We start from the raw sequence: 24,593 nt of genomic DNA, 5'->3' as shown, positions 1-24,593 counted from the left end.
ATTTATATCCTGTTGTTTTGGCATGCAATGTCCTATATATGTCTATTAAGTTAAGTCCATTTATCATATTATTCAAGCTCTCTGTTACTTTATTGATCCTCTACCCAGATATTCTATCCAATGCTGAGAATGGTTTATTGAGGTCTCCAACTATTATTGTAGAGACATCTATTTCTCACTTCCATTTTGCCAGTGTTTGTCTCATGTAATTTGAGGCATCCTGTTTAGGCAAATATATGTTTATGATTGTTATTTTTTCTTGATGAATTGCTCCATTTTTAAAATACATAATATCCTTCTTTGTCTCTAATAACAATTTTACCTTTAAAGTGTATTTCATCTGATATAAGTATAGCTAATCCATCTTTTTGTTGGGGGGGGGTACTGAACATGTGGAATATCTTTTCCCAGACTTTCACTTTCAGTCTATTGGTATCCTTTTACCTAAAATGAGTCTCTTGTAGACAGCATGTAGATGGCTCATACTTTCTTATCCATTCCACCAGTCTGTGTCTTTTGAGTGGGGAGTTTGTTCCATTAGCACCCAATGTTAATACTGTAGTGGCAATTCTTCATTCACCCATTTTGACCTTTGGGTTTTATCTGCCATGTTTTATTTTCACCACACTTTTTATACTTTTATTACTTTTACTGTTATAATCTTCATTTCTAGACTCTTCTAAGGTTTTCTCACCTCTTTTCTTTTCAGGCTGTAGCACTCCCTTATAATTTCATGCAAAACCAGTCTCTTGGTTACAAACTTTCAGCTTCCATTTATCTGTGAATATTCTAAACTCACGTTCATTTTTGAAAGACAGATTTGTCAGATATAAGATTCTTGACTGGCAGTTTTTCCTCTTGCAGTATCTTAAATATATCATACCACAGCCTTCTTGCCTCCATGGTTTCTGATTAGAAATCAGTACTTAATATTACTGGGTATCCCTTGTATCTGATTCAATACTTTTCTCTTGCTGCTTTCAGAATTCTCTGTTTTTGGTATTGGGCATTCTGATTAGTATGTGTCTCAGAATAGGTCTATTCAGATTTATTTGGATGGGAGAATTTTGTGCTTCTTGGACATGAAAATCTATGTTCTTTTATAGGTTTGGGAAATTTCTACTGGTATTTCTTCAAATGTCTATTCTGACCCCTTTCCTTCTCTTCTCCCTCTGGGACACCCACAACATGCATGTTTGCACATCTCTTGTTATCATTTAGTTCCTGAGACCCTGTTCAATTTTTTCCATTTTTTTCTTTATCTGTTCATTTGTATGTTTGCTTTCAGGGACCATATCTTCAAGCTCACTGATACTTTCTTCTTTCTACTCAAATCTGTTGTACAATGCCACCAGTGTGTTTTTAATTTCATTTATTGCACCTTTCATTCTCATAAGATCTGCTACTTTTCTGTGTATGCTTTTTTTTTTCTTCTTTGTGTTCTCATGGTGTCTTCTTTATATCCTTTAGCCATCTCATTGAATTTATTAAGGAAATTTATTTGAACATCAACTCCTTTATGTCATCTGGAGGCTTAGTTTGCTCTTTTGTCTGGGCCATATCTTCCTGTTTCTTAGAACGGATTGCAATTTTTTGTTGGTTTCTTGGCACCTGGATTACTAGATGTTTTTATTCTGGGTACAGTTTCTCTAATTTAGGGATTTCTGGCCTTCTCCCTTACTGGAGGATGTAGTTGGTACTGTAAATTGTGGAGGTTGAAGTTGCCTGCATTGCCCAAAACAAACCAATGAAACTTCTCCCACCTTTCTCTTCTGCCAGGGGTAGAGATGGAGACACAGCTCTGTGTGTGAAGTAATGCAAGCCATGCAGGCCAATTCCATTTGTAGTTGGCTAGAGAGACTGATGAAGCTTCATACCCTTCACTCCCCTGCCTGGGGAGGGGGTTGAATTGCAGATATAGGCAGCAAACTAAGTCATGCAAATCAAAACTGACTGCAGTTGCCCAGGTAGACTGATGTAGCATCAGTCCCCCTCCACTCCTGTCGGGGGGGGGGGATGGATCCTCCAGAGTGCTGACAGTCTAATCTGTGTGGGTCAAAAGTGCCTGCAGTTGCCTGGAAAGTGTGAGGCACTTCTGCCTTTTAAAGGGTGGGGACAGAACCACAGGCACCCAACAAACCAGTCCTTGTGGGCCAAAAGCACCTGCGGTTGCCCAGAGAGGCTGAGGAAACATAGCACTCCTCCTATCCTATTGGGAAGTGGGGTGGAGCCACAGATGCTCACAAGCAAGACATGTTAAAAGTGAATGCTATTTCCCAGAGAGGCTGCAGAAACACCAGCACCCTCCTTTCATATGGGTCGGAGGTAAGGATAGAGCCATAGGACCTCAACAAACCAGACCATGTGGGCCAAAAGTGTCTGCAGTTACCTAGAGAGGTTAGGAAACACTGCCTCCTTCTTTTCCTTTCAGATATGGGGGTGGAACCACAGGTGCCTAAAGTCCAATTCATGCAGGCCCAAAGCACTTGCAGTTGCCCAGAAAGGCTGAGGAGCACAGCTCCCTTACTATCCTATTGGGGTACAGAAATGGAGCCCAGGTGTCAAACAATCCAGTCTGTGCTTGTGGAAAGTGCCTGCAGTTGCTTGGAGAGCCTGGTGTAGGACCCCCAGATTCCTTCCTGCCAAGGGTGGGGCTGGAGCCTAGGCTAGGGCTGCAATTTAATCTGCATGGAAAGAAACTTGTTCCTACCATTACTGTGATTTTCAATCAGCCCTGCTACCCCCAATGATGGGGAAAGAATTAAAATGGCAACTACTGGACTTTCCCTGCTTGGACAGGTTCAAGCATTAGCTGTTCTTAGGATCATACTTTAGCCAGCTGAATTTACTAATAAGTAGCTGAGGGCAGTGCCTTATTGTCCCTTCATCCCCCATTTTTGGTAAATGGAACTTCCAACGCCAGCCACAGAATAACTCCCAAGGTGGTTTGCGCCACCAGTGGAGGTTGGGCACCACAAATCTTCATGGCAGGTGTGCTCTATCTTCCTTCCATTCTTTCAAGGATGTTGCAGGATGCTCTACCATTCTCCTGCCCCTCTGCCAACAGATGCTTGAGATAGCTCTGGATGATTACTAACTACCCATCAGAAAGAGCTGACTCTTGGAGCTCCTTACTCTGCCACCATCTTCCCTCGGAAGTTTTAATTAGTTCCTTTGAACGTCTTTCTTTTTCTTTTATGGGTTGCAGTTTTTTTGCTTATGTCTGGGCTTCTGATTATTTTCATGTTAACTCTCAAGGGCAGTTTCTCCTTCTTGCCTGGGGTTTAATTATTGACTGGATTGGTGTTATGTCTTTGATGCTTGGTCCAACTTATTCTGGACCTTTAGAGTAATCAGTGTTTTAACTGTTCAGACTTTCTCAATTCTGTATGTGATTCCTGCCCTGGATATGCAATATAATATTTAATTGCACTTTTTGCATGTAATTATTTCCCTTCCAGTAGAAAATGTCATTTCTTCTGTTCCTTCTCCAGGAATCTTAATGTGTATTGTTTGTTATTTTGCAGAATTTTCTCCTCAGTTCCTATGATCTAAGAAAATTTCCCCCTCACTCAGTTATCCCATTTCTTTACACTATTCAGTTATGAGATGCATCCTGTCTTTCAGGGGGTCTATTTTCCCCTTGGCCTTTTCCCCTGTGAGAAGCCTCCAGCTTCTTCCATGTTAGGTAGTCCAGCCACAGAAAGCTAGATGGGGTCAATGCAGAAAGGTCGGTTTTGTGTTTAGATGGTCCAAGAAACAGGAGATTAAGTCAAGTGAGTGCACCTCTTCCAACAGTTCTGCTGTGGTCACTTTATTTCCCTGGGACACCCTTGTTTGTCATACTCCTCAGCTACTTGTATTCAACTACAGGTCTTTGAAGTCTTGGGTCCTTGTGCTTGGATATGTGTGGGGTTCTATCTCACTGTTGTGAGTGGTTCTACAGTCTGTGTCAGTCTAGCTAATTGTTTCTCAAATGTATTGCTCTTTACCAAGAACCAACTTTTGCTTTTGTTAATTCTACTTTTTTTACTCTATTTCATTTATTTCTACCCTAATGTTTGTTATTTCATTGTTTCTGTTTGCTTTGGGTTTAGTTTGCTCTTCTTTTCCTAGTTCTTACAGCTTTTAGGTTAGGTTTCTGATTTTAAGCTTTTTAATGTAAGCATTTTAGAGCTATCAATTTTCCTCACCATATTGCCTTTGCTCTATCCCATAAGTCTTTGTATGCTTTATTTTCATTATCATTCATCACATATGTTTCCTGGCTTCTCTTGTGATTTCCTCTTTAACTCTTTTGCAATTTCCTGTTTAAGAGTGTGTTGTTTAATTTCCACATATTTGTGAATTTTCTATTTCTGCCTCTGTTATTGATTTCTAGCTTCATTCCACTATGATCATAGAAGATACATGGCATGATTTCAATATTTTAAAATTATTGACTTCTGTTTTGTGACATTACCTGTGGCCTATCCTGGAAAATGATTCATGTGCACTTGAGAAGAATTTGTATTATGTTATTGTTAGGTGAGGTGCTCTATACATGTCTGGTAGGTCTAGTTGGATTAGAATATTGTTCAAGTTTTATATATCCTTATTGGTCTCCTGACTAGATATTCTATCCATTATTCAAAGTGGTATATGAAAATCTTCTACTATTATTTTAGAACCATCTATTTCTCACTTCAAATCTGTCAGTATTTGATTCATATGTTTTGAGCTTTGCTGTTAAGTGCATATATATAGGTGTGTGTGTGTATATATATATATGTGTGCATATATATATATATATAATTGGTATATTTTCTTGTTGTAATGACCCCTTTATCAGTATATGATGGCTATCTTTGTCACTTATAGCTGTTTTTGACTTAAAGTATATTTTATCTGATATTAGTATGGCTAATCCAGTTTTCTTTTGGTTATTACACATTATATGTACATAACACATTGCTTTTCTCTTGCAGCTTTCAGAATGTCATCCTTGTTCTTTGCATTTGATAGTGTGATTAATATATGACAGGTGTAATTTTCTTCATGTATATACTGTTAGCTGTCCTCTGGGCTTCTTGGATGTGCATATCCATGTCTTTTGCCAAGTTTGGGAAGGTCTCTGTCATTATTTCTTTGTATATTCCTTCTGCCCCTTTTTCTCTTGTTCTCCCTCTGGTACTCCCAGAATGCCTATATTGGTATGCTTGATGGTGTCCCAGGGTATCTTGGGCTGTTTTCACTTTTTTAAATCCTTTCTTCTTCTGAGTATGACTCATTTCTATTGTCTTGTCTTCAAGTTTGCTAAGTCTTTCTTCTGCTAGCTCCAGTCTACTTTTGAAACCCTCTTGGGAATTTTTCATTTCATTTATTGTGTTCTTCAACTTCAGTAGTTCTGTTTGGTTTCTTATTAAAATTTCTACCTCTTTACTAAGATTCTCATATTGTGCATTAGTTGTTTTCCTGAATCTGTTCTTTTTCTGTATTTTCCTTCATCAACTTGAGCATTTTTAAAAAGCTTTTTTTCAGTCTGTCCACATTTTGGTGCTTATTGTTGGTGTTTTCTGGATTTTTCTCCTCTTCTGTTGTTGGAACAGCATCACCTGTTCCTTTGTTTTGTACTCTTTTGATACACACTGTACATTTTAATATTTTAAAATATTAAATCTGAGATTGATTCCCTCAGTTATCTGTTTCTTGAGTTTGTAACCACCTGGTGATAAGATGGGTTTTTTTGAACTCCAACTTTCTGAACAGGAAGGTCTGCAGCAGGCAAATGCAGTATGTAGGACCCCCTTTTATTTCCTGGACCTATATCTTATCCTTGGCTCTTCCTTGTTAGTTGTTTTGGAGTTTACCTATTTATAGGCTTTTGAATGCCCCTTTATTTCCCAGGAGACAGACTTTCCTCTACCATGTGTTTGAAGCAGGCAACCCTTTGTCCAAGACTTTTTGGCCTCTATAGTTTCTTACACTCCTTTTGTTGTCTCAAACTGCTTTTGCCTGGAGGTCAAATTCTGAGAGGGGTGGTGCACCAAAGAGGAGTTTCCAAAATCAGTCTTTCCCAGCAGAAATGGGTCCAGGAACTCAGAAAGGGAGTACAGACCAGCTCCAGAGTGCCCTGGGGAGAAGGTCAGGAAAGGCGTCAAGAGCTTCTTTCACAGCCCCCCATAGCTGAGCTTTCTTGACCAACCCAGCAAATCGAGCCTTTCTACTAAATCTTCCCTACAGTTCTGAAGAAGCATAGCTTCTTTCTGTCTCTCCTCCCACCCCTTTGTCCAGGTTGGATTGGAACACTCAGAGCCAGTCTCCCAGGGATCTAAAGTCACTAATCAAAAGCTGTGTTCAGCGATTGGCCTTGCCCAACATTGGTTTTTATTTCCCTATCTGCCACCAGTGAGCTATTCAGTGGCTGGATCAGATGGTGGCCTACCATTAGAGTGGGATATGTATGCCAGTAACCACCATAAAGAAAGAGCAATTTACTGGTCTTTACCATAATTTACCAGTCTTGTCCTCTTGCTCTTGCATAGATGCTGTATCGTATTCTACGGGGCTCTGGGGTTTCAATATCATTGTTTCAAAGAGTTCCTGCCTGTTTATTAGTTGCTCTGGTGGAAGGACTGAATCCTGGAGTTCCCTACTTTGCCATCTTCCCACAATTGGTTGCTGAGATTATGATCACAGTTTGTCTTTTTAACTTTTAAAAACTATAAGCAGATATATTTTTTGCTAAAAAAATAGGATAATTTTAAAAAATTGACTATGCCTATATGCAATAAAATAAAAAATGGAATACTTTTCTTAAGTGTACACACATAAACACACACTTACAAATATGCAAGTCATAAATAATAGTAAGTGTGTTCCTTGTATTTACTTTCCTGTTCACTTCACTAAAGGATTACTGAAACCATTAATCAGGAGTAGCTAAAGCACATGTGTCTCTCTCCAGGGTTTGACTTCTCTTCCTGTTTTAGGCTCTCCTCCATGTACCCTGCTATTGGTCCCTGGGCTGATGTACTTGATATACATACTCAATCCCTCTATCTTTTTTTTTTTAGATATTATTTGTTTATTTATTTCTCTCCCCTTCCCCCCGCCCCCACCCCGGGTTGTCAGTTCTCTGTGTCTATTTGTTGCATCTTCTTTGGCCGCTTCTGTTGTTGTCAGCAGCACGGGAATCTGTGTTTCTTTTTGTTGTATCATCTTATTGTGTCAGCTCTCCATGTGGGAAGTGCCATTCTTGGGCAGGATGCACTTTCTTTTGCGCTGGGCGGCTCTCTTTACGGGGCTCACTCCTTACGCGTGGGGCTCCCCTATACGGGGGACACCCCTGCGTGGCAGGGCACTCCTTGCGCGCATCAGTACTGCGCATGGGCCAGCTCCACATGGGTCAAGGAGGCCCAGGGTTTGAACTGCAGACCTCCCATGTGGTAGACAGACTAACTGGGCCAAGTCCACTTCCCTAACCACTGGGCCAAGTCCGCTTCCCCAATCCCTCTATCTTTACTTGCTTAGAGACTTACAGTATAAATTCTTAGTCAGCTATATCACTAAAATATTGTTTTCCCCTAATAAACTCTTCAAAACATTAATAGCAGCTCTTGCTTGACACAGAAATGGTGACTTTCCATTTGTGTATAGCTGTGCTTCTCTGCTTAGTCTTTCTGATGTGAATATACAGATTGGCTTTACAGGGTTTGGTGGAGTTTTAATTAGACTTCGCTTTTGGCAGGAGAGGCCAATGTCCATGTTAAGACTCATCTGAGAAAAGACATTATAATTTAGCAATGATTACTGAAAACTGCTGTTATCAGAATGGCCTACTATGTTAAAATGCTCTGAAGCCAGACAGAGTTTGTTTGATTCTCAAAATTGACCATGTTCCTTACTAGATGTGTTACTTTATATTAGTTATGTTACCTCTCCGTGCCTCAGTTTTCAGAACTACTAAAGATAATTATACAACCTGGAGTAATGGTGCTATTACAGTTCTTTATTGCCACAATTATATGGGTTCTTAAAGCAGCCTGACATTTCATCTGTGTTTTTCTAGACATCTCACCTTCTGCCATTTTTTTTACTGGAGTTCAATCTCCTCAGACATTCAAAGTCACCATCTAAATATTCATTCTCAGCAAATTACCTCTCCCCCACTTCACCAAGGAATAAACAGACAAAACTTTCAACTCATTGCTCTCTCAGCTTCCATCACCAAATTTAAACACTTACTGCATTTACAAGATCCTTTGTACATGCTACAACAGAAAAAAATATGTCCCCTCTTATTTCAGTTAATCCTGTCACGTCTCATAAATCCATCCCCTTCATTTTTCTCAGGAACATTATAATATAGATTATCATCCTCTCTCTTCTATCATCAACATCTCCCTCTTATTAGCCTTTACCAATAAGCATTTAAATTCACTTAAGTATTTCCTATCTTACACTATCCATCTCTAAACCTCATAGTATCTCAGATTTATCTACTCTAGCCATTTCCACTTTCTTGCTTATTCTTATCACCTTATGACTCCAACGAAACTTGCCAAGGTTACTCATATACTTCTGCCTAGACCATCATCCCTCACAACACAGGAAAGTGCTCACTTAACCCTCCTTCTTGTATGCCCTCTTTCTGAACTTCCTTGATCCGACACATTTCTAGTTTTCTTCTTACTTTCTGGTCATTGCTTCTGTGTTTACAGAACCCTCACCTTCTGCCTTTTCCTTGAATACTGGTCTTCCTCACACTTTCCTTTACATAATTTTCTCCTCACTCCATATACTCTCCCTGGACAATGACATCTACTTAGTATCACTAGTGTGATTCTCAAATCTAGAGATGAGAGCAGCGTACAAGTTGGACAACCTCAGTCTGGGGGCTGTATAAAAAATTTAGAAGAGATTTTTCAAATTCCACATCTCCTGTACTCAATATGCCATTATGCATCCTCCACCCTGTTGAAAATAATTTACTCAAAAACATTTATTATGCATTTAGTATGAGTAGGAACCTAAGAAAGTAGTGAACACGAAAGACAAAACTGCTATCAGAGAGTTGCATACTAGTAGAATGAAACAATAATCCAATAACCAAATGCATGCTAGGTAACAGTAAGTGTCATGAAGAACAATGAAGTAGAATAAATGGAGTAGGGAGTGACCATAGGACCTTGTTTTATATAGAATAATAAGGGGTAGCAGCCTTCCTGAGAAAGTGACAATGACCAGAAAGCTAGGCAGGCACCTGGGGTAGAGGTCTCTTGGAGATAAGATGAGAGTTAATGCCAAATTAAGCTACTTTTCTAGTTTGTCAGGGTTGCTATGACAAATACCACACACTGAATTGCTTAATAACAGGGATCTATTGGATCACAGTTTTGGAGGGGAAAAGTTCAAATTCAAGCTCTTGACAGGCCACGCTTTCTTACCAAAGGCTATAGATTCTGATGCTGGCTTGCTGCAATTCTTGTGGTTCCTTGACTTGTTTCTCTTTCTCCTCTGTATCTCCCCATGGCTTTCTCTAGCTAACTGTTTCCAGATTTCCTCTGCCTTACAAGGACTCAATTCGTATGGATTAAGGCCTACCCTGATTCAGTTTGGCCTAATCTAATATGAATAGGTTCATAAATGAGCCCACACCTTAATTAATAATAACATCTTCAAAGGTCCTATTTACAAATGGGTTCACATCCACAGGAATATGGATTAAGATTGAACAAGTCTTTTGTGGGGGAATATAAAACCCACCTCAACAGGAGGGTTTTATATTTCTGTTGAGGGTTTTATATTCCTCAGGTATACTAAGGTAGAACAGAACTTAACCACTGATGAATCACAGACCTTTCTCGAAGGACTGAATCACCCTTCTGGATTTTGGGTCCATGTATCCAACTGCCTCCTGGACATCTAAACTTGGATTTCCCACAGGTATTTCAAACTGCCAGTGCTAGAAACTGGATTCTATCTCCTTCCTTTCTTCCCTGGCTCCCTTACTTGCTCTTCCTCTTATGTTCTATATTTCACAACCATCTACCAGGCTAAGGCAAAAAACTGGAAATCATTTTTGATTCCTTCTTCCTTACCTCCAAATCCAGTCAAATCCAAATTCCTATCTATTGCCCATTCTCCAGTGATACTTCAAGTTACCATCACCGTCCCCTGGATTATTTAAAAATGTATACCACTCTCCAGTCCATCAGATTCACTCAGGACAACTAACAAGAAATGATGATAAACAATGACCATCCCAAGGAACAGAGAGTGTCTGCAGATGCAAACAAGATTGCTCCATCTATCTGCCCCATGGGATCTAAGCCCCCTCTCAATTAGAAGAAGACTGGGTATCACCATCCCCAAATCCTCAAGATTGGGGAATAAAGAATTGATTAAAGTAGACTTATTATCATTCTGCTATAGATTTATTATTTTAGCAATGGAAGTACTCTTATTAATATAAAGGCAATGGCTACCAGAGATTCTGAGGGATGGGTAAGGGAAGAATAGGTATAATATGGAAGCATTTTCAGTACATTGAATTTGTCCTGCATGACACTGCAGTGGCAGATACAGGCCATTGTATATTTTGTCATAACCTACAAAATTTTGCAGGACAGAGTATAAACTATAATGTAAACTATAGTCCATGGTTAGTAGCAATGCTCCAATATGTGTTCATCAATTTTAACAAATGTACCACACTAATGAAGGATATTGTTGATGTGGGAAAGTGTGGGAGAGGGAGGGCATGGGGCATATGGGAATTCCTTATATTTTTTATGTAACACTTATATAATCTAAAGCTTCTTTAAAAATAAAAAAAATAAAAATAATTTTTAAAAAAGGATACCAATTGTTCTCCTTCAAGTCTTTTCACCATCCCCCAACCCAGTGGCCAGTGTTAATCATTTTTCTAAAATACAAAACTCTTCAGGATATTGGTCTAGTTTCAAGCCATCCATTCTTTTACACTAAACAGAAAACAAAATCCTTAGCAGGTTTTTTAAAAAATACACTTCGTTTGACCCCTACCTTCAGGTTTCTCCATTAGCCACTGTGCTCCTAACCAAAATACCTGAGGACATTGGTACTGCCTTTCTCTGTGCCTACAACTCTCTTAGGCTTCCATGCTGACACAAGTCCCTCTTGCTTTCCAGATCTCAGTTTATATGCACTATCCAATTCCAATACCAGATACATACCCTTTGTGTTAGATGTCTTTTCTAAGTGTTCTCACGGTACTTGAGACTTATTTTAGCCATATTGTATACCTCTGGACTACATGCTCTTTGAGATCATGTGGCAATCAGAAAACTGGATTCCGTACACATATTTTTATCATCAAATGAAAAATATTGTTGAATAAATAATCAAAATTATCTATCTTCCTAGGAGCTAACTATTTATGTAGTTACACAGCTCTTTTCAAGGCCACCTGTGCCTCGGGGACCATGAATGGGCTTCAGATTTTTATTTCTGTTTTGCTCTCTGAGATAATGAGAGGAAATTCATACTTCATCAAATTTTCAAAGGATTCTGTAATCTCCAAAAGATTATGTTATGTATTGTTATGTATGAAATAATACTATGGTAACCTTAAAACTCAGATTTTACAAGAATATTCCAATTGCATTTATTCAACAAATATTTTTTCAAAGCCAACTTTACTCTTTCATATTGTAACCACCAGCCATTCAAATGTCCTAGGATTTTCAGTGTTTTTGGCAAACAATAACTGAATGAATCAAGTCAGTAAGGACTGAAAAAAATTTAAATAGCAATCAAAAATATTCACAGGAAAAATTTTGAAATTACACGAAAATCTTAAGGACACTGTTGTAATATAAGGAAAATAGCCTATTGTATCTTTATGACATTTTTTAGATCATTGTAACTTATACCAAAACACATGTAAACAATACCAATATTTTGATTGGTGAAAATAAATAATACTGATTGTTAAATATACCATTCTCTGTGTTTCCCTGACGCATGACTGTTAATAATTCAATGCTGCTTCTTCATTCTTTTCAAATAAATCCAAGCTAAGAGCATTTCACAGGAAATGGTGGAATTGTAGAGTCCCTTGAGTAATCTTAAAGCTATATTCCAGCAGGTACTGTCCATGGCTTCAGGCACTAAAGTTGCAGCCAAGCAATAAGACTATTGGAGGTTCCCAGGGGAGGGATGGCCACAGTGCTGACAATTATCTCATGATTTGCTATGCAGCCTCTAGAGCAAGAATTTCCCCAACAGCAACTCTTCACATGTACACAGTCCTGGAAACTTGCTCTTTGTTACATACAGGCCTGCCCACTACATTTCAACAGGAGGCAAAACAACTTAAACCATATCAACATAACAGCCATCTGACATAAAGTGCCTTGTAAGTGACAGAGCAAAAAGAAAATCAATGACAATAACACATTTTAAAACCAAATAAAATCAGTGATCTAGTTTATAACTGCCCTGACCCTTTAAAAGTGCTTTCCATTCTTTTCATCTCAAATTTTCCTTCAATATAAAAGTTCAGCTTTTTTCCTCATCACCCTCTCCTTTTACCCTCATCTTGGGTCCAGTTTTGCTCTCTACGTTTTCTAGACCCATTTTCAGTCCAGGTTTTAGAACATTAATACTATCTCCAAGAGCAGAGAATACTGTCCAATGCTATCTATGTGAATCTTGTCTATGTGGATAAACTTGTCCAAAAATATTTTGTGGAGTTAGTTTATCCATTCAATAGATATTTGTTGAGTACCTACCATGTGCCAAGTACACTTCTAGGCATTTGAATACAATAGCAAACAAGACAGACAGGTTCTTGTCCTTATACACTTTACAAACTAGTTAGCTGAAATAAACAAATACAAACAAAAGAAAATGGACACAAAAAAATTACATATAATAAGTACATAGAATTTAAATTGGTTGATGTGACAGAGACTTTCTATTATGTGTCAAGATGGTATGTGGTTCTATTGATACAAAAATAAAGAGTATTTTCCCCCGAATAGGTCACATAAATTATAATGCTCAGTGACAAACATATAAATGGAATATCACAAAGTAGAGAACTGGACATGAAAGAGACGGAAAGAATGGAGAGGTCAGCTTCGTTTGGTGGACCAGAGAAGGTGTCCAAGGGCATATATCTAAGGCTGTGTTGTAAATTCAGAAGATATGGGAAGAGGGGTATTCTAGACTCAGTGGACAGCATGAAAAGTCAGAAGCAGGAAACCACCAGGAATTAAAGGATTTGGGGTTTGCTAAAGCACAGAGAGTGTGTGAGGGAGGGTCTGGTCAGTGGGCAGAAGACAGACCAGGGAGGTCATATGTACTATGTAAGAAAGTTCATACTTTTATCCTATAAGGAACATAGGGTCATCAAAAGATTATAAGAAATGGAATAAGGTGATCAGAGTTATATTTTTTTTAAATGCATATGGCAAGTAGATCAGTTGCGCACAGGTCTGCAGGTAGGGAGACCAGTCAGCAGACTACGGCAATTCTCCACATGAAGGCTGGCAAATGGAAGCTCTGACAAGAAGGACAGAAGAGGAGCAGCACAAAAATGTGATGGAGCCAGCAGTCCTTGGTCTGTTGAATATGAGGTGAAAAGTTGGAATCTAAGAACACTCCAAGTTTATGGGTTGGGCAATGGGTAATAAAGTAGTTCATCAACATAGTACAGACAGGAGCAGCTTTGTGGAATAAGAAAATGAGGTCATATTAGGTTATGTGAAGTGTGATTTAATTATAAAATGTTTAAGTGGGCAATTTAATGTCTGGATCCAAAGCTAGAGATACAGGTATGAACATGACTTTAGATTAGGGAGCCATTAGCTCCTTGTCTGATGTATAGAATATATGATAGGCAGAACAGGCATGATGTTTGGAGTTGGATGGACATGAGTTTGAATTCCAGCTCTGTCACTAAGCTAGAGCAGCTATGTGACTTTGAGCAAATGACTTGATTTCTCTGAACATCAGTTTCTTCATCTATAAAATGGGTTTAGCAACTACCAAACTGAACCGCTGTAGGATCAAGTGAAATAGTGATAGAGTGTTTACATTTTACCAGGGTTTTACATGCATTATCATGTTTAAGTGTCAGAACTACTTATGTGTATTACATGTACACATTAATTTATGTACAGATACACACAGAGAGAAAGAGAGAATAATTGGAAGTTTTATACATACTATACATAATACAATAATTTTAACTTCTACTTAAAATCATTTATTGATGTTCTTCTGTTATATCATATTGCCTCAACAACTTTATCACCAACAAACAAAGTAGGACTTTCTCCTTGAAAACTTTTTTCACTTGCTTGTTTGGGTATTTATCTTGGTAGTGAAAGAAAACATCCTGATTATTTCAACCAGAAATTGTGTCTAGGAAGCACTATTGTGGGTATGTGTGAAAATCTAAGGAGAGTAACAGGGATAGGGGAGTTAAGGTGCAGTAAGACACTCATGGAAGAGCTTCTGAGGTCTAATAGCCTGGCCACCAGAGTGCTGATGATAATTTCAAAAGTCACCATTCTGGTATGATCCGTGAGTGGTGAGATGAGACCGCTACTGTTAGAGAAAACAAAAGATTCTAATCTTTCTCTCTCTCTCTTTTAAACCTTGATTCAACAAATTAGGCTACACCCACTCCTTCTTAGCCCTAGAGAAAGGTAGTGATCTCACACCCAAGTAACCAAACAATACTTCTTTCTAGAAATGAATACGTCAGTTTTAAAAGATGATTTATTAGACTTAACCAGAAATTCTAAGAGACGTTATTATAAATCACAAGGTTTCATATGAAGCTCTTTGTTCATTTTTCCTAAAATTACCCAGGATTTTTTGAGGCATTCATAATTCGCACTTACAAATAATCTGGAATTCAGACCTATAGGCAATACTGTTTGTCTCAGCCCTATAGACTTATGTTTGTTCATTTGACACATGAAAGGAATCAGCAAGATATATTCTTAGAATCGAATTCAGAATTTCTTTTCTATGTTCATCAAACAGTTAAGAAGAATACTTTTCACCTGACACCTGTGTGATAGTGTACGATAGTGTACAATATATTAGCCACTACTTTAATGGAAATGACATGGTATGTGGTATATTTAGGTAGCCATGTAACCAAGGCCTCACTATTACTGAACACATGTGTCCATATCCAAACAAAAACAAACATCCTGGATAGCTCCATTTTGCATAATGACTCACTTCCCTCAATTCATAAGTCTGTGTCATTATCAGCCTAGAGGGGGTCTACAAGGAAATGTTATATTAAAGCACCGGGTGAGCTGATTTGATGGAAGGCTATTCTGGATCTTCTGAGAAACTTTCAATACCCAGACTAATTTGGAAATTTGTTGAATTCTGAGAGGCCTTGAGGACCAGATATCAGAATGATCCACAACCACATTGGCCTTAGTGTTACTCCAAGCCAAGGCTCAGGTCTCTTCAGAACTTGACCAATAGAGAAAATAAAGAACTAAATGTGCATCTAGCATAGCAAGTTGAAAACAAATTCACCAAAGCACCTAAAATTTATTTCAGCATTCTAAATTTACCTTTTTAAGAGCATATTACAAAACAACATAAAGACCTTTCATTAAAGAAATAAATACTTCAAACACATAAAACTTTGAATATAATGCCAGGGAATTTATGAGACCTTTTAAGTACCTACAACAATTTATGAGACCTTGTAAGTCCCTATTAAGAATCACTGGCTCCAAAGAATATTTTAGTATTTTAGAATGTGATGTGGCAAGAGACCTGAGTAATCCTAATTTTAAATCGACCATATGAAAACTTTAGATCTATGTAGAACCTCTGCCTTTTCAAAATAATTTCAGAGCATTATTTCATTTTAAGCTACTAACAGTCCTGGGGAATAGACTTGGTAAAATTATCCCCAAAGGAGGACAATGAAACTGGGGCAGTTAATAGAAGTTATAATAATTTACAAAACTGCACAACTCGTAAAGGCAGACTCACATTTAAAGTCCAGGCCTTCCACCCTGTGTCTTTGCTCATTCCATTGGACCAATGATTTTCAGTCTTTGGATCCTTAGAAATATATTATCCTCTGGCTTTAATTAATTAAACAGGAGAAATAAATGTTTACTTAATAAAACCAATGGATTCAACAGAGAAAAGCTTTCAAAATAAACATTGATCAGAGGGGAAAAAAGGAATAGAGCAGTACTCAATAGTGGAAAAGTCGGCACCAATCACCTTAACAGCCCCCATTCTTGGGGAACTATGTAGTATATAATGGATGTTAAAAAAAGGTCTTTGAGCTAAACTGTGAGGATTCAAATTCCAGGTCTGTCTCTTACAGTGTGACCTGGGGTGAACAATTCATGTCTTGTGCCTCAGTTTCTTCAAGTAGAAAATGATTTCAACCAATAATAGTACTGTCTCATAAGATTGCTGTGAGAGTCAATGAGTTAAGAGATATAAATCCTTAGAACAGTGCTTGGCATATACTATGCAAGCTCTTATATAAGTGTAAGCTCTTTCAATTATGTTCTTATTTCATACTTTTAAATATAGAACTCCATGGTTGTCTCTGTTAACTTCCTATGGTGGCGGTAAGATTATTTTAACTTTAATCCTCAGGTGGCTACTATCTATATATACACACACATACATGCCCTTAATTCCTTGACTAACTACAAGGGGAGTGTGAGTAGGAGAGGTAAAGCTGCTCTGAGTTCATCTTCTCTTGAAGGTTTGTCCCTCAGCAATCCTTATGCATCCTCCTTCAATCCTATCTTTTTCTCTAAAGTTTCTTGGCTACTGGGGTTAACCCTTTTCATAAAAAATTGCTCACAGAGTCTCTATTCCATCTCCTATATTATTCATTCCATGGGATATAATTCATTGAGAAAAGATACACCAAATTGTCAAGCAAACTTTTAAAAATACTAAGCATTCAAATCATTTGTTTCTCATGCCTTTTTCAGTGTTTTCAGGTAGCCCATACCAGGCCTTCCAAATGTGTAGGGAAAATAATCTATTTCCCTTATTATTAAAAAGTGATACGTGACAAGTTTATTGGTAGAATTTCATACATATGTAATGCCTCAAACAGTGAGAAATCTTTGTAAAGAACAAGACAGAAACTACTAAAACACCCGACAAATGCCTAAAACCAACTCTAGATTTAAGGGAACATGCTTAACTACATTTAAGTCACACACACATCAGACACTATAAATGTTTTAACTAACTGAAGAGTAGGGTTTATGAACAAGAGGTGCTACAATCCTTAAAGGAAAAATGTAGAGGGTATCATCCAGTCTAGTCAATGGCTTTGGATTAACTTGAATACTTTTCAGAAGCCCTTCATGAGGACATTCTTTAAACACAGGCATTAGTGTTCTCATATCTCTATCCTCTTGAATCATGAAGAGGGCTGGGACTCCTTATACTACGCAGTATAAGAAATAGTATAGGAGGTTCCCATATGCCCCACTCCTATATTTTTTAATGTAACATTTTGTGTGATCTATGTATCTTTTAAAAATAAATTCAAAATACATTTTAAAAAAATAAATAAAAATAAAAAGAATAAATAACAAAAAAATTAATTAAATATCCTGAAAATTTTACATATACCCTATTTCACTGAATCTAAGATACAATCAATTTCAACTTTATGTACCACTAAGAAACAAAGTTGTCAATGAAACCATGACATGCCAGTTTTAAGATAGCATACTATCTCAGATATGCAACTTAAAAAAAAATGAAATACTTTACTTATAAATCATAAATATGTGAGTAAATATGCATAGTAAATTTTAAAAAATAAAATAATATCACATAGAACACAGGTCACACTAGCCCTGGATTTCACACTTAATTTTCAGATACAAGAGATAAAGTAAGCATTGCACACAGAGCGAAGCATCTATTTGGAAGTCAGAAGCAGAGAGGAATCATGATTTTCTCAGATTTTTAAATATCGGGTATTCAGGGGGACATGGTGGTGATGATGACATTGATGATGATCATACTGATAAATCTACAAATCGGATATATTTGGAATCACCTAATTTTTTTCCAGCTTGGTTTTTGTAAATATGCTAGATATGCATAGCAGAGACACTCTGCAAAGAGTAAAGTATCCTCCTTCAATCCTAAGCTAGCAAATCAACCTACATAAGCAGATTTTCTAACATGAGCAGCTCTCTTGAAATATTTGTAGGTCTTCCTTAGGGAAATGGGAAACTAAAGTTTTTTTTGGTTAGCAGATTATTTACCATATTTTAATTCCAGATGACTTAAAAAACCACACATACAAATATTTCCTTAAATAGGGTCCATGGCACTGATGGCACCTTTTGCTCCATCTCCTCTCCCCTTGCCCGCTACAGAGGCCACTACATTACCCTCAGGGCCAGGATTACCTTGTATCAGCATCACCGTGTTGGGAGAGATGTGCTTGGGATGCCTGCAACAAGGCCATTCAAGAGGACTCCTTCCCAAGCAGCCAGGAATTGGAATGCATACCCCTGCCCTATTCTGCTTGCAGTTGGTTTCCAAAATTTCAAATTAAGAGTCAAACTTTTGCCCTCCATGTGAAGTCTTTTGGATTCTCTCAAAATTTTGCTAAAATCCATCCTTTAAGATTTTTCTGCATTTACCTAGCCAAAATGGTTCCTTTTATTTTATTTTGAAAGTCAGGATTGCTATTTATAAAGTTAGCCAAGGTAGATGTGTTTGTACGAGAGAGAGAGAGTGTGTGTGTGTGTGTGTAGTTCTGTTTAAATTGAATATTTATGTTCTGCAAGAGTACGCAGGAGTATGAGAAGTAAAGACAGAGAATAAACAGAGAGTAAAGGAGAAAGAACTCTACCTCAAGTACAGCTGATCCTGGCTTACAAGTATGTGACCCCACAACTGCTGGGTTAAGGATAAGCAAGGTCTTTTTTTTTTTTTAGAGTATCTAACTTGGCATAGTCTGAACATGTCAGAAGAGCAGATAATTCATAATATTTCCTTAATCAGAAGAATGCAGATAGTACTTTACATACATAAATTATAGACATATTAACTAGGTAATTATTAAATTATACTTAAAAGAATTTAGATAAAAAAATTTTAAATACATTATGAAACCTAACACATTCCTTACCTTGGTCATTATTCTTTTGTACCTTTGGCGTTCAAGCCACCCCCTGACACGTGCCTGCACGATGACAATCATTCTGACTACTTTTTTGGTGATCACAAATTTGTTCTTTTCTCGGAACACTTGGAAGATTTCTATGTGTGGTCCAATTCTTCTAACTTTATTGTCACTTTTCTCACTTTTACTGACAATAGATTTTGTCCTGAAAATAAAATTTAAAACTTTCCTATTAAAGATAAGAAAAATAAATACTTCTATAAACAGTCTTCAATTCATTTCAAAGACTAATTTATTGAAATAGGAAATATATTGTATCTGTACATAGACATCATTTATGGTACTAATAATAATGTTCCCCAAAGATGGTTGAATATGCCAGAATCAATTTAACATGCATAAAATTAACCATCTGCAGAAAGGAAATCCAAAAGAAAAAGACTTCGTCAAAGTTTATCCACAGTTATTCAAAAGAGAGGTATAGTGTCTGAGGAATAAAACATTCTCATATGAGAGATATGGCCGAGTTAGTCAAAAAAATCTTTGTGTCCCAGAACCTGTTTTAAACTCAAGGCTACTTCAAAACCATTTGGCACTGATATTCTCCTTACCAAACATCATCCAAAAAGTAATTTTGGTTCTAAGTACTCTCTGTTGAGAGACACTGTGGTGTAGTGGTAGGTTCACGGACTCTAGGATCAACAGAAGCTGATTTATATACACTACTGGAAACTACAAAATGCCCTGCAATACTGAGATGGGTGACCCTTGCAGTGAGGATAACATGTGAGAAAACTGTTGATATTCTACCTTGAACAGATGATCTGTAAACTTGGTAACCTGGTGTGCTTTTTCCCTTCATATAACTTTTGTATTTATTATATGGTAGTCTGTTTTCCCAAAGCCTTCCAAAATTTAAAGTCTAGTTCCCTTGTCATTCTGAGCATATAAAAATCATTTATTTTTTTTAAGGCTTTTGTTTCTGAATATCCCTTTCACAGTCAGAGATGTTCAAGTCAATTCATCTACCAGAGCTGGGTCTTGCCCAAGAGGTATACAGTTTGTGGACCTGTGAATTCCAAGTCCAAATATCTTGATTCCAAGAGTGAGTCTCACTGACTCTGCTTCTGAATATTTTTTTCCTCTTTATCTGTTTTAATTTCTACATTAAGCTGGTTCTGGACTAAGTCTGATTCTGTTTTGGACACAGCCATCCTTTTTATTCCCTTTATGACTAAAATGTCAGGGAGTTAACTTTGGTTATTTGACCCAGCCATCTAAATCTCTGTTGGGCTGTAAATGATAGGGAATCCAGCTGTCTTTGGCATTGGTCTTTTTTGCTAGTTTGTCTTGAAGCTTGCAGTATCTTCTGATTTCCTTTGTGCTGTACATTGTTTGTACGTCACTATAGCTAAAATCATTCAGGAAATAATTTTGTGTCCACTAGAATACTTATCAACTCCAGATCAGGAAACTTTCATAAAAAGTATTACTTGCGTCCTATTTGATTCTCTGGTTTTCCTACTACCAAGATGCCACAATAGACCAGGGAGATTTTCTGAGTCACAGCAAATTGTGCTGTGCATTTACTTTAGACCCCATAAATAAGGATGAAAAAACAAAACTGAGATTCATATTTCCCTCTGTACCCGTGTGTGTGAAATGAGTAAGTCCTTTTCCCTTCTTGGGAAGCTATCCTTTGTCTTGGTTTACACATGGGGCTGCCAAGGCAAAGTACCAGAAATGGCTTTTACAATAGGAATTTTATTAGGGTTAAAAGCTTACAGTTCCAAGGCTATGAAATGTCCAAATCAAGGCATCAGCAGATATACTTCCTCGTGGCAAAGATTATCGCAGATCTCTGCTGAGGTCCCTGCCTTCCCCAGTAGAATCTACCGCCTCCCAGAGCTTGGCTGTGGGCAACCAGGCATAGGGTTTGTCTCTTTCTCTGCCTCCTTTCTCAGTCTTGGCTGCTTAGCTTTCTTCCTGAGTTCAGCTCTGAACTATCAGGCATATGGCTCATCTCCTCAACCCTGAGCTGCTCCATGGGCCCAGCCTCTTGGGGGCTTTGTGCCTAAGCTTTGGCTGCTAGCGATCTTCGAGCCTTCTCTCACAAAGTAGGGTCAAATTGGTAGAGCTCCATTTTCCAGTGCGCCTATCTCTCTGTCGCCATTTGTATCAGACCCAGCAAGAGGGCAGAGACTCAATCTGAGTCACACCTCACTGCTGTAGTCCAATCAAAAGGCTCTCACACCCAGAAGAACAGACTAATTCAAAACCATAATCTTTTTCTTTTTTAGGATTTACCAAATTCAAACTGTCACAGCCTTTACATTGTTCATATAACTGTAACTTTATTTTTGCATTTGTAGCTAGTTCTTCCTCTCAAGAAAACTTCTAGGGATAAGGAGTCATAAAAATATACCTTTTTGTGCACTAAAGGGATATCTTATTCAAACAGACAAACCTGCCACAAAGAGGTAGAAAATGAGGCAAAGTTTTGTTTGTCTGTTTGGATTTTTGTTGAAGTAAAGACTGATTTTGCATGGCTTAGAAAATAGGGAGCTTTGCTTTCTAAGAGGATATTTTACTTTATATATATAACGATTTTTAGGAATGAGTCTTGATATAGGAGATAAAATAGGAGTGCAGATAAAATGGAAACGATTGCTTCTGGCTTGTCCAGAACTTCAAGACTTACTGTGAAATCTGAGGGATTCTGAGTTTATGGCTTTTTGTCCTTCTCAGAAGAAATAAATGCAGTGCAATGGAATGCCCAGCTGACACAAGCCAAGAAGTAAGAGAAAGCTCCAAGTTCTAATAACCAGATATAAGAAAATCTTAAGGGGGATATGGGTGATAGTAGGATGATATGTGATGTGTACCACTCAGGCATCGGCAGTCATCTCTGGAAATCTGCTCATCCTAGGTGACCTCGAACGGCACACAATTCTCAGTTACCTACTTCAATAGTGTGTGCACATGTGTATCTCTGAAAAAATAAGTATTAGTTATTTTGGCTGAGTGCAGTAGTTGATATGAGTGATTGGGACCATATTAAATAAAATAATTCCAAAGAAATGCAAATATGTTTATAAAATGATGACACTGTTTTGTCTTTTTTTAATAGAAAAAGAAAAGAATTTTATCTTAGATGCCCCCAACATATGGATTTCAATAAACAGTTCATCTCTAGATACTTGGAATGCTAAAAAATAAAGGAATAGAAATTTAAGGCTGTAGAATAATTTCTAGAAGGCATGAGGGATAGTAAATTGTATTTTCTAAGATTGAATTTGAAAAGTAGTTCTGAAATACACCAAATTTTGCTAAAGTTAGGTCAGTTTTGATGAGTTGAACTATAAAACAGACATTCTTGTGAATCCTTGACTATAAACTGTTCCATGGTTGGTGTACAAAAAGAATAAAATTAGAATTTGATTTCCTGTCTATTACATTGACCAACTGATTGTTCAATATATAGTCTGCTCTTAATTTGATAGAGAAAAAAATCATTCGGTGCCTTCAAGATATTTTACCTAGATGATAAAAATTCCTCATATCACAAAAATATTCTTTATTATGCTTGTGAATCTTACTTTTACTCTTCATGATCCCCTTCTTGCAAAAATCTGGTGTTCCTAATATTTAATGTTACTTGTAACTGTTTCTTTTTTTACTCTAAAGGTACTTACGACTTTTGCTCATACTTTGCCTCCTCTAACAATTGTTTTTCCCAAATGCAAAGCTCGATTTTAAAAGATTTTTTCCTCAGTGTATAAAATGAGGAATTCTAGAAATGACCAGACATATGTGGAGGGTTACATATTTTTATCTATCTCAGCACTATAGTGAAAGCTATTCTATTTATCAAAGCCAAAAATATGAAAAGAGGTGACTAATCAAGGAAAAGTTCTGCCTCATTAAATATGTAACAGCTAAAATATTACTATAAATGTATTAGAAGCACATTGTGGTAAATGGACTAACATTGTTGGCCCAATTAATGCCTTCCAATATCCATATCTTTGCACTGTTACTTTGTAGAGGTAGAGTCTATTTATCCACCCTGTGAATCTGGACTGGACATGTAAATTGCTTTGGGCAACAGAATCCATGGAAGTGGTGATGTACCAGTTCTGGGCATGTTCCTGAAGGGGCCTTAAGCAATTCCGTTCTCTCAGAATTCTGTAAGTATATGACAAATCAACAAGCCTCTAAAGGATGAGAAACCACATGGAGAAGAGACAGGTTGTCTTGCTTGAGTGAGCCCAAGCGACAGCAGCTGAATCTTATCTAGATCATCAGAATAGCCTCATGAGAAGTACTAAATAGGTGTTACTAGGCTTGGTGATATTATTGCAGCAATACATAATTGATATATATAACTATTTACATTCATCCACAAAACCAGTGCAATCACTGTCAAATTGATAATTTAAAAGATTTTATTTCAAATGTAAATTATCCCTGTCAAATAATGGCACGCATTACATAAACTTTGTGGGATTAACTTTTTAAAACCTTGAGGTTTGTTAATGTTCTCACTGTCAATAATATGTTCTTATTTCAAGGTGATCAATGACTAATAGAATGATTTACTCAACAGAGGACTCTATTCTCCTCTTCTCTGATACTGTTGGTTATTATATCAAACATACTAAATATTTAACAGCATTCAGTCTGATTATCAACTGGTGAGTTCTGCTTTTCCCTCACACTTTCCCAAATCTCCTGCTACAAGTTATAGGTCATAAACTGAGTCTTTGGAAAAAAAAATCAAAAGAATGATAGCCTTTTGAAGAATGCATATCCTTAACAATTTATGCTAGAAGGAAAGACCTATGGTTACCAGCTTCTGAGCTTAAACAGATACCATGAGTAAAAACCTACTGGGCAATATCAAAGAACTGATTCAGATTTCAAGACTTGGTTCATCCAGAGACAGACAACTTTGTGGTGGTAGTCTGCTTAATCCAAGATCATCAGAATAAGAAATAATTATCTAGGATTAAATAAACTGATTAAATTGTGAGTAATATCTATTTTCTAATAAAAAATACGAGAAAACTCCCTTTCCTGATTTGGATCTATTTATAAATTTCAATTTATTTGGCTTTGTATGTACAAACTACAATAAAACATCCTTTAAATGGTATATAAATGATTAGAACTAACCCCTCAGAACTTGGGGAAAATCCTAATGAAAATTTTAATGTAGATTTTAAGTTAATAAATCATCAGGAATAATGATTCTACAGAAAGTAAGAACACATTAATTTATTGTGCCTACAAAACAAGTTAGAACAATAGTTAAGGCCTTGATGGAGTTCATTATATTTTGTAAGTGTGTAGTTATTTACAGAACTATAATAAAAATGCTTTTTCCTGCCATGATGCCATTGAAAAATCTAGTTTGTATCCATTTCCTGACAAA

At 37.1% G+C, this 24,593-nt stretch overlaps 1 protein-coding gene across 1 annotated transcript in view; it reads right to left on the bottom strand.

Moving 5' to 3' along the window:
• Positions 1-24,593, bottom strand: part of IQCM (IQ motif containing M) — a 470,255-nt gene that overhangs the window by 258,313 nt on the left and 187,349 nt on the right. The window contains exon 8 of the mRNA XM_004479990.3: positions 19,163-19,361. Coding sequence (XP_004480047.2) covers positions 19,163-19,361 — 199 coding nt within the window. The remainder of the gene's footprint in view (positions 1-19,162; positions 19,362-24,593) is intronic.

This window comes from Dasypus novemcinctus, chromosome 1 (genome assembly GCF_030445035.2).
Source record: "Dasypus novemcinctus isolate mDasNov1 chromosome 1, mDasNov1.1.hap2, whole genome shotgun sequence".
NCBI lineage: Eukaryota > Metazoa > Chordata > Mammalia > Cingulata > Dasypodidae > Dasypus > Dasypus novemcinctus.
This window is presented reverse-complemented; position numbering and strand designations above follow the sequence as displayed.